Source organism: Monodon monoceros, unplaced genomic scaffold, assembly GCF_005190385.1.
Source record: "Monodon monoceros isolate NGI ecotype Baffin Bay Population unplaced genomic scaffold, NGI_Narwhal_1 Super_Scaffold_20, whole genome shotgun sequence".
Classification (NCBI taxonomy): Eukaryota; Metazoa; Chordata; class Mammalia; order Artiodactyla; family Monodontidae; genus Monodon; species Monodon monoceros.
In genome coordinates, this window is record NW_021703777.1 from 137,143,513 (window position 1) to 137,155,033 (window position 11,521).

General features: G+C 53.4%; 1 protein-coding gene across 1 annotated transcript; it reads left to right on the plus strand.

Moving 5' to 3' along the window:
• Positions 1–72: 72 nt before the first annotated feature.
• On the plus strand, positions 73–1,170 carry LOC114902489 (transmembrane protein 271). The gene has a single exon (XM_029234731.1). It carries the CDS (start codon positions 73–75, stop codon positions 1,168–1,170), a length of 1,098 nt encoding a protein of 365 aa, XP_029090564.1.
• Positions 1,171–11,521: the final 10,351 nt, after the last annotated feature.

Genomic DNA, 11,521 nt, shown 5'->3' on the forward strand with positions numbered 1-11,521 from the left:
GAGGCGCAGGCGGCGGGGGCGGCGGCGGGCGGCGGCGGGCGCGCGGGGTGCGGGCCGGCTCGGGCGCGGAGGATGAAGTGGAGCATCCGCGGGGCCTGCGCCGCGCTCTCCTCCTGCCTCCTGCTCGCCTGCGCGCTCAGTGCCGCCGCCGTCGGCCTCAAGTGCTTCTCGCTGGGCACGGAGCTGCGCGGGGAGCCGTTCAGGCTGGGGGCGGCCGCCGGCGCCTTCTACTCGGGGCTGCTGCTGGCCGCCGGCCTCTCGCTGCTCGGCGCCGCCCTGCTCTGCTGCGGGCCCCGGGACGCCGCCCTCGCGGGGCCGGGGCCGGGCCCGGCGCTCGGGGGCCCCGCGGCCCCAGCAGGGGCTCCGGAGGCTGCGCCGGGCGAGCCGGGGAGCGCAGCCGGGCCCTCGGGGCGGGTGAACAGCCAGAACCTGCTCCTGCTGGGCGTTCTCGTCTTCATGCTCGGGGTCCTCAGCGCCTTCGCGGGCGCCGTGATCGACGGCGACACCGTGTCCCTGGTGGAACGCAAGTACTCCCACTACTGCCTGCCCCCGCGCGCGCCGTCCGCGGCCCCCGGCCCAGGCCCCGGCGCGCCGCGCGGCCGCAGCACCCTGGACAGCGCCACGTCCGCCAAGTGCCGCCAGCTGAAGGACTACCAGCGCGGCCTGGTGCTTTCCACCGTCTTCAACTCGCTCGAGTGCCTCCTGGGCCTGCTCAGCCTCCTGCTGGTCAAGAACTACAAGTCCTCGCAGGCCCGGCGCGGCCGGCGCGGCCGGCGGAAGGGAGGTCGGGCCCTGGCGCGGCCCCGCGGCGGCCCGGGGTTCCGTGCGCAGCCGCCAGCCTCCCGGGCGCGGCGGGGCCGACGGGGTCGGCGGGGGCGGAGGCTGCAGCAGCGGCCGAGCGAGGCTTCCATCCTGTCCCCGGAGGAGTCGGACTTCGCCGCCCCGGGGGACTGCGCGGGCTTCGCGGCGCGCCACGCGGTCTCCTACATCAACGTGGGCGTCTTCCACGCGTTTGACGAGGCGGGCGTGGAGGTGTGCTGCGGGGGGCACCCGTCTGTGGAGCTGCCGGGGTACGCGCCCTCGGACCCCGACCTCAACGCCTCTTACCCCTACTGCTGCCGGCCGCCCTGCGAGGCGGCCCGCCCCTGGGAGCCGAGCCGGGCCTCCTGAGCCCCCGGGCCGATCCGGATGTACTGCGGCCGCCTCCCTACCCGCCACCGCAGCGAGGGAGGTCGGGGGCTGGCGGGGCGCAAAGCCAGGCCTCTCCGTGGCGACGCATCTTCAGGGGCGGTCTGGCCCAGCGCCTCTTGGGGACCCTCGCCACGAGACTGGCCCTCCAGTATGATTATTTCAGTGTCTGGGAGGTTTCTCTTCTTTTCTGTGTCTGTTCGTATCCGGACTCCATTTTAAAGTTTACAATAAATGTTTTGGGGTTGGCTCGCCCCACCGCACTTCTCTTTGGCAAGTCCGTTCCCTGGGCGCGTTCCCTGGGCGCCCTCCGAGACCCGAGTGAGAGCTCACCCAGAGGGTGATTTCGCGGCCGGAAGAACGCTCGCTGAGAGGACAGAAAGACAGCGCAGCTGGTCCTTTAGGAATGGAAGGGAAGAAGCACCAACAGCAACACTTTGTACACGGATGTGCCTGCTTTTGTTGACACTTTCTTACTGTAAAGCTCTCCATAAACAGTGAAAATGTTTGGTAAATTTATTGCAATTTAAAATTGGTGAGTTCCTTTATTAAATTATTGCCATGTTATTGGAGATATTCATCAAATTGGGGTTAGAGGATGTCGACACAAATCCGTTTTGGGGGGAAATGATTGAATTTGGTCAGACAAATGTTGGGTTTGAACAGTTGTATTATGCTAGTTGGTTGACTAAATCCAGCCTCTTTCTGAGGCTAAATTTCTGTGTGTATATCAGGTCCCATACATTTCTTTTTCTGGAAACTGGCGATGGGGTTTTTACAGCAAAGCTGACCTTATTTTGGTTAATACATATGAATAATCCAATCCTGGAAAATCACAGTCGTAGTTTTTCTGGCAAAGATTATTCTGTTGATTAACTCATTAATCTGGTGATTTTGAATATTATAGCATTTCATTTGAAATATACCCCTTAAATAGCCTTAATTGATGTGAAGGTCATACTTTCAAATCATTAGGATATGCATGTGTTTGCGTGTTTACACATGCAATATGAAATGCGTTCCAAATGATGGTGAAGTGTGTTTCCACCCAGTCTTGTGGGCTGACTGGGAGCCGGGCAGGCTCTGAATCTTGGGAAAAGGTGACCCGACTCCCATGGGCTGGAACTGTGGTGCCAGGCAGGTGTGCTGCTAATTCTGAACGCGCTCTGAGCAGAGCCCCACCTTGACCCAAATGGTGTGTACCTCCTGCAAAAGGAGTTGAGGATACACTCTGTGCTCTGCTAGGGTGAGCACAGCACAAGACACTTGAGGTGACAAAAGCTACGGAAATAATGTGTAATCTCTCTAGAGTGTATAGGGGTCCACTTCTAACTGTGAAAAAGTAGCCAGATTTGGCGTTAATGTAGTTTCCAGGTGCGGGCTCTGGGGTGAGACCTGTCCTAAGCTCCCAGGTGCACTGCCTGCAGCTCGAGTTCCCATGTACCCAGGTGACCGAGGCCCACGTCCAGCCGGGACCTGGCCAGACTGCCCAGCGGCAAAGGAAACTGCTGGAGAGAGGAGGCCCTCTTTCTACCCAGAGAAGCGCAGACCTGTCACCATTCAGTGGAGGTGGCAAAGCCGTCGCGCTGATGCTTGGACAATTACTTTGAAACCTGGGGGCTCTGATCGAAGAGGCCATGGGCAGCGTCTTCTCCTTGTTATGCTGATGCCACCCGAGGAAAAAGAATCATTCAAAGCCAAGCTACTGGGTCCTCATCCGCAGACCTCTTCAGATAATGGTCCATATTGGGCCTCTTTCAGCCAGGCTGAGGGCCCGGTCCTTATGGCCTGGGGCCCCCTGCCCCCCCACCCCCAGCCCACTGGCCATCAACGTAAGTAGAAAAAGCGGTAAGTGGCAGCAAAAGTGACTTGTAAAATACTTAAGCCCATCTACCTAAGCCAGATCAATACGGCACTGCCAGACGTTTCCTGCACCCTGAGCGAGGCTGCTGCTCCGTCCTGGAGCAGAGCGCTCACTGGCAGCTGCAAGGCTTACCTTCCAGAACTGCACAAGGGGTCAGCCTGGCCAGAGTGTGCCCATTGGCTGGGCACACGGTGGGCTCTTGCGGAAGGCAGCTGGGCAGGGACCCCCGGCACGGAGCAAATACGTGTGCAGCACAGACATCAGATGTCAGACCCTCCCGCCTCCTTCCTGTTTTCTGAGGTTCTGTCTTACACGGTCTGTGCAGCTGAAAATGTTAGATGCCTTATGAATCTTTCAAATTTGCAAGCAAAACCAAGTATCAAACTTTCCTTGGGATAGAGCAGAAGGCAGAACGGGGCGGGACAGCAGAGAGCATCTGGGGGTGCAGACAGCGGCTTCTCCCCTGTCAAATGTACGTTTGACCAAGAAGCCAGATGGGATTTTTAAAGATGTGTTTCTAACTCCATGAATATGGTTAAGTCCACGTTATAGAAGCTGATATAATGATGTGGGATACCAGGGTTTTAATTTTTAAAGTTTACTAGAGGAAAGAAAATCTCAAATATGCCTACACTCAAATTGTTCCAAAGACCAGTACTCGGGGAAACGAGTGGAGAATCGTGAAGCTGCCCAGCTTCCTTCTACTTGGGACAAACTTCCTGTGATGGCTCCAGCGTCCTAGAAGGTTACCACCGCGCAAGCCCTTCTCATTCACGCTTGTTCTCCTTTTTGAGAGTTCAAGTTAGTTGTTTAGAATTGATTCTTTATGCTCCTTGGAAAATAATGCCAGTCCTTGGAGCTTTCTTAAAATATGGGTCTTATTCTATTTCTCAGAATTATAATAAACTCTTGGCCTGGTGGAGGCCAGACCAAGAGTTTATTATCATAGTGAAATACCAAAATTAAACTAAACACATTTTAGTGTTTTTACATCACTTAATGCTGAGTTCGTAAGTTACTATTTTAAACATAAAGGTTGTTTACATTTAAAAGAATAATTTAATTAACACACACATGACACAGTCACCAAACAAGCCGTGTTTTCTTGAGACTGATGAACCAGTGATCCCAGAGTGCCTGTGTTTACGTGCCTCCTCAGGCAGAGGACGTGCTCTCGGCAACACAAATCGCAACCACAAAACTGAAGTTTTGACTGATATTCAATTAAACAATCATTTAATTAAAAAAATCAGGCAGATGGTGTTTGTGGTGAAGATGAAACTGCTGGTGAGCAATGTTTTTACTCTTGGCTGGTGTCGTGACACCAAGCAGGTGGGAACCTCCAACGTGCACAGAGGCACACACATACGTGTGTACGCACACATATGAATGCACACACACGCACACAGTTATGTGCGATGCATGCATGCACATAGCGTGCACATACATCACGTGAGTGCACATACACATAGGAAAGCCCACAACTGCACACGTGTGCACATGTACACATGCATGCATGTGTTCATACTCCCGCACATACACTGGTTTGCAAGCACATGCACCAGTGTATGAACACACACACACACACACACACACATACACACAGCCTCCCTGGCGATGTCTGAGGGCCAGGCCAGTGGCCCTGCCTGGGGCACCCAGGACGCCAGATGCAACGTGTCGGGTGGAGTGGCCTGGCCGTGGGCTGCTGCTTCCCTTGACAAGGCATCATAGGAGCACTGCTTGGAGGGCACCTGTGGGTGCTGAGTGGCACCACATAGACCCGCACACTCTGTCACATCCAGGTGTGGCAAGCTGGTGGGACGGCTCCTCACCCAGAAGCCAGCACAGCACAGCCAGCCACAGCAGGGCTACGCCGGGGTCAGGGAGGCTGGGGGTAGGCTGAGTTCCCAGGCTCCCAGGCGGCAGTGTTGCAGAGACACTGCTGGGCTTGGTGGGCACTGACCCCTGGGTGACCTCCGGGCCGGGGGAGGGCTGCACGCAAGCCCTCAGTGCTGTTATTGCCCCAAAGCACTGTTTTCTCACTGAGATATGCATGAAAATTAATAAATGAGAGATGAAGAAAAATGAATTCTGGCATATAAATAAGTATAAACTCTTTATATACCTGTGTACCTATTTTTATAGGAGACAGAGGCAGCAGCCTAATGTCCATTGGTTTATTTTCTAGATGATCCAATATCTTTGCTTAATTTGCTACTTTTCAGCCTAGTGATTGACAGGAAAAAACCCACCAAAATGGAAAGAAAATGTAACTTTTGAAAACAGTGCCCATACATCATTATGTCCCCAGTTTGAATTCTAAGGACTTACTGGGGAGGTGGGAGAAAGCCTGGTGGTTCCTGTCGCTGTTTATAATGTTTGTTTCATCTAGAGAAGCTGTGATGTGAGTTTCATGTAGAGAAGCCAAGATCTCCACTTTACCTTTTTATCTAGTATTGATCCTCAACAGAATGTCAGTAGAAATCCCATTACTTTAGGATCAGTGAGATCTGTGTTAAAGCACAACACATTCCACAAAATGATCATTTCCTTCCTGTCTCTGTGCGGTGCTTGTCCTGAACGAGCAGACTGCGTGGTCACGACCACTTGGGCTGTACCGAGGGCAGGAGCTCCCAGCACACCGGGGGGTGGGGTGGGGGGCGGGCGGGAATGGGGACGGCTCTGGCACCTGGAGGGGTGCCTTTCTCCCTGACCCCAGGCTGGCTTCGGCTGCACACCTGCCATGCCCTTCCACTATTCCTACACCGCCAGCCTGAGCCCTGTCTCAGCTCCACTCCTGATACAACTTTCTCCTAAAACGTGTGTCAGATCATGCTGTCCTACCCAGAAACTTTCAAGAACTGCCTTTTCTGAAGAAAAGTAAACCCTCGTGGACCTGGCCCAGCCTGACCCTTCAACCTCCTCTGTGGGCCACAGGGGGCTCCTGTCCGAAGTAGGAGCCGAAGTAGGTGTGGCGGCCGAGGCTGGTGTGCTTCCTTGGGGAAGCTGACGGAGAGGCGTCGCTGAGTCAGAGAGGAGAGAAAGGGGCGCGAGGATGTGGGCCTGGACCTTCGCAGGGGTCTGTGCTGCCTTGGGCGCCTGGACGTTTTAGGAGCTTATCTTAGTTTCCTGGGGCTGCTGTCACAAGGCTTCACAAACTACGTGGATTAAAACAGCAAGTATTTATTCTCTTACAGTCTGGAAGCCATAAGTCTGAGGTCAGGGGGTCGGCACGGTTGGCTCCTTCTGGAAGCTCTGAGGAAGAATCCATTCTGTGCCCCCCTCCAGGCTCCTGGGGGCCGGCAGTCCTAGGCGTGCCTGGGCCTGTGGACTCACCGCTATCTCTGCCCGCCTTTGGTGGCCTCCACCTCTGTGCGTCCTTCTCTGCCTCTTAGAAGGACACCGTTGGCTTTAGGTCCTGCAAAGACCCTATTTCCAGGTAAGGCCATGTTCTGGGTGAACAGGAATTTGGGGAGGACAGTGGTGAACTATATTGAATCCAGTAGAGAACCCCGTTGAGGCTGAGTGGTTTGCTCCTTCCTTCCTACCTGGGGCCAGCTCTGAGGACCCCTGGGGACAGGCGCCCCTCCCCTGAACCGGGGCACAGGCATGAAGCTGGTGGAGCCCTCATCAGCCCTCATCTAAACGAAGCTGAAAGAGTAAAAGTAATCCCCCGAGGTGAAAAACTTTCTGAAAATAAGTTCCATTTGGTGTATTTGCAAACATTTTCAGATACGAGCCCCGGAGACTGCGATATTTGGTGAATCCAGCCTGGAATGGATCACCCTCCTCTTCTTGGCAGGTCGGGGGGTGGGTGGCCTTGGTGTCAGAGGCTCTCCTCCTGCTGGGATACTCCACTCGTGTTGAGGTGAAAGGCCACGGACTGTGTGCTCCTGGCCCCAGGCTGCTCTGAAAGGGGGCTCTCCCATCTCCAGGCCTCTCTGCCTGGGGCAGCGTGGGACCCTGCTGCGGCCTCGGTGTTGCTCATTTTAAGGGCTTTCTCCCCACCTGCTCTTTCACCTGCCAGCCTTTGTTCCCACAGTCCCCTCAGCGCCTCTGCCCATTCCTGGACCCTTGTCCCCCCCGCCCCGTGTCATGGCCCTGCTGGGACGTAGCCTTTGCTGGGAGCGCCCCTCAGGTGCACCTGCTGGACCACCTGCTCCACCGGCCCTTGAGGCAGTGCCCCCTGCCCCTGCCCAGTGGAGCCGCCCACAGCTGTGAGCTCTGCCCCCCTCCCACCTCCCTCACCTCTTGCCATCCCCATCCCTTCCTGGAGGCTGGGAAAAGCTCCAGGGGCTGCCGGAGACCTGGCCCTCACCTGCCCGCGCAACTAGCCTTGACGGAGCCTGCGTGCCAGCCCCCGGGGGCCCACACCCGCCGCCATCTCTGTCAGCACAGGCAGCACCTGACCAAGGGCTAATTGTCTGGAGGGCTCACCATGGGCCAGGCCCCCTGTGGCAAGCACTTTGCAGCCACTGCCTCCCCTAATCCTGGAAATGGTACTTTACAGGTGGGAAAACCGAAGCTTAGGGAACGTGCTGCGTGCCCGGGATGGAGCTGGTGTGAGAGCAGCGGTCTGAGCCCAGTGCTGCCTGGTGCCCGGGCCCCTTGCCGGGTGCAGTCACAAGCAGGGCCATCTGTTCCCAAGTGGCGTTTGTGGGCGTTTGTGGGCCCAGGCGTGGGGCGGGCGGTGTGACAATCTCCAGCTCCCTCCAGACCTCTGTGCCTTCAGCCACCGGCCTTCTCACTGCCCCCTTCAGGGTCTGCCGCGGACCAGCCAGACGAAGAAGACCAAACCGCCCAGACCCAGAAGGGAAGGGCTCAGGAACGGAAGCAGCACCGACGAATGGGGTCAGAGGACCAAGACAACTGCTGGCTGCAGGCAGATTTGATTGCACTACAGCTAGACTAGGAAAGGGAAGGTTGCCAGACGGTGCTTTACACCATCTAATGGCTGTCTTGGCTCAGGGTTAACTTCCCTGGCAGAAAACCCATAAACCCAGAATCATCAAAAACAACCTGCACGTGCCGGGGGGAGACAGCTTTGCTTGTCTCAGTTTACATTCTTTCTGATCTCTGGGCCCTGGTGATTCATCTCCCATGGAATGGAACAAGGAGGGGAACAAGCAGGGACAGTCCCCTCGAGCAGTGGCGGCATGCCTGGCACGTCCGCAGCCTGCTCTCATGGCTGACTGCTTCCCACAAGGGTCCCTCAGGACCCTAAACTCAGCCTTTTGCCAAAACTCAGCATCTCCCTCTTTTTGGTTGAGGGACTCCATCCCTACGCCCGTCACCAAGCCCCTCAACTCAGCCTCTGCTAATTCATCTCAGTGTTCATTCAACAGCTACCCACTGGGCCAGATGCCGGGAATTCCGGAGGGAGCTGCGCGCTCCCGCCCTGCCGCTCGCCCCGGTGCAAGTGCATGTGCTCACTCTTGGGGGGAAAAGAGACTTTAACATTCTTTTTTTTTCCATACTAAGTGCACAAATCTGGTTGTATTTTACACATAAGGCACATCTCAATTTGGACCGGCCACGTTTCAAAGACTCAAGAGCTGCCGTGGCTAGTGGCTGCTGACCAGCCTAACTTCGGACAGTCTCCTCCCCACACGCTTCCTTTATTTTGATCAGTAAAAATGTTAAATACAATGTACCTCATGTAATATAATACACACATATCCACTGTTTAGATTCAGTTTACATTGCATCAAAAATAAAACAGAAGGGCTTCCCTGGTGGCGCAGTGGTTGAGAGTCCGCCTGCCGATGCAGGGGACACGGGTTCGTGCCCCGGTCCGGGAAGATCCCACATGCCGCGGAGCGGCTGGGCCCGTGAGCCACGGCCTCTGAGCCTGCGCGTCCGGAGCCTGTGCTCCGCAACGGGAGAGGCCACAACAGTGAGAGGCCCGCGTATCACAAAAAAATAAATAAATAAATAATAAAAATAAAACAGAAAACTCTTAACAGCCTAAAATGTCATTCCCCATACTTGGTCCCCATTTCTCTTCTATTTTTAAATATGTAAAGTGGTACATGGGCAGCCAGGGTGTCCCCCTTATCCTCTGGGTCACCACTCACCTCTCGTTGGTTGTGGGTCATGCCCGGGGTGTTTTCGTGCTTCCACAACAAAAGTGTGTGTCTGTGCATATTATATAGTGTGGCTTTGAATTTTTTTTTTTAATTGAACTATAGTTGATTTACAATGTTGTGTTAATTTCTGCTGTACAGCAAAGTGATTCAGTTATACATATACATACATTTTTTTCATATTCTTTTCCATTATGGTTTATCACAGGATATTGAATATAGTTCCCTGTGCTCTACAGTGGGACCTTGCTGTTTACCCATCCTGTATATACTAGTTTGCATCTGCTCATCCCAAACTCCCACTCCCTCCCTCCCCCTTGGCAACCACAAGTCTGTTCTCTATGTCTGTGAGTATGTTTCTGTTTTGTAAATGAGTTCATTTGTGTCATATTTTAGATTCCACATATAAGTGATGTCATAGAGCATTTGTCTTTCTCTTTCTGACGTACTTCACTTAGTATGAGAATCTCTAGGTCCAGCCGTGTTGCTGCAAATGGCATTATTTCGTTCTACTTTATGGCTGAGTCATGTTCCATGGTACATATGTGCCACGTCTTCCTCATCCACTCCTCTGTCGATGGACACTTAGGCTGCTTCCACGTCCTGGCTACTGTCAATAGTGCTGCAGTGAGCATTGGGGTGCACGTTTTTAAACTTTACACGATGGTGTCATACTGAGAAGAGTTCCTGGACCCAATTTCAATGACTGTGTGTGGAGGCTTGTTCACACCAAGCAATTCTTGATGCCAGCGGGGAATCTGAGAATTCCACTCAGTTCTGACACTATCAACCCAGAGGTAGAATCTGATTTTGCCCTCCACTTCAGACACCAAACACAAGTCCAGGTTGTACCTCTGACCGACTGACTATAAATCAGAGGTTCCCATGAGTCCCTCCTCTGGGTCGTTCCATTAATTTGCTAGAATGGCTCAGAGAACTCAGGAAAACCTTATGTTTACTCAGTAGTTTAACGATTTATTATTAAAGGATATTAAAGGATATGAATCAACAACCGGATGAAGAGACACACAGGGCCAGGTCCTGAACAAAGGCGCTTCTGTCTTTGTGGAGCTGGGGGCCCAGCACGGTGGCACCAGGAACCTTCCTGGTTCCCTGACATGGAAACTCTCCAAAAAGGGTCAAAAAGAACTCCTTTTTTTTGGTTTTTATGGAGGCTTCATTAAACATAGTCATGATTGACTAAGTCATTGGCCAAGAGTGATTGACTCAACCTCAGCTCCTCCCCTCCCCTCCCCAGAAATGAGGGGGTGGGACTGAAAGTTCCAGCCCCCTAATCACCTGGCTGGCTCTCCTGGCAACCAGCCCCCATCCTGGGGTGGGATACAAAAGTCACCTCATTAACATAAACCCGATAGTGGTAGAAAGGGCTTGTTACGGATAACAGGACAGCCGCTTCACCTTCATGGCTGTGAAACACTTTCAGAAACTGAAGACAAGAGGCCAAATATTATAACAAAGGATACTCCCGTTGCTCTCATTGATATGAAAATTCCAAGGGTTTTGGGAAATGGAAGCCAGGAACTGTGGGTGAAGAGCAAATATATCTGAGAAACACATTTTCATCACATGCACATTTTGTAAATGATAATATCACAGGACACGTAGTGTGTTAACCTCAACATCATGTCTTTGAGATTTGTTTGTGGTCTTACTGGAATTCTTGTTCCCGTATTCTAACTGCTGTGCTGTGTCCGATCGTGTAGCCAACCCTCAGCTCATTTGCCATTTCCCCACTGAGTCACTCCTAGGGGATTTCCTTTCTCCCCTTACAATCCATGCTGCACAAAACCCCTCACCTGTCTCATTCCCAGGGAAGGCTTCTCTAAGCCCCACACTCAGGTGTGTTCCTGGGGCCTGTGCCTTTCTGCCCTCCCAGGAGCTGCACCATGGGGGCTCTGGGTAGGCGTGTGTAGGGCCTGCCTGCCCTGCAGCTCAGGGTCGTCTCCTGAACCTCCCTCAGAGACCCTCGTGTTTCCTCTTGTTAGTTGCTGTGAAATGGTATCTCACAGCTTTCACCTGCATTTCCACAGTTACTAGTGAGGTATTGACTGCTCTGTAACTCCTACATTCTTATTCTCTAGCATGAAAAAAATTTCTTGTCTTTTTACTGATTGATTTCTAGACACATACGCTGGGTACACTACTCCTTATCCCGGAGCTGAGTTGCCTTTTCGTTTGTTTGGGGTGTCATTTGTCAAAAAGTAAATCACATTTATTAATCCTTTCCTATATGGCTTGTGAAAAATAAAGAAAATGCAGATTAAGCCATCAGCCACTGCAGTGCTGACCGACACGCACCCTGAGAGGAATTTAGGAAGAAAGCGGGATGGGCGATCTGTGCTTTGGACAAGCAGGCTCCTTA

Bases quoted from the DNA above. Each gene is read 5' to 3' on its own strand.
- LOC114902489 (XM_029234731.1), top strand. From the start codon at position 73: ATGAAGTGGAGCATCCGCGGGGCCTGCGCCGCGCTCTCCTCCTGCCTC.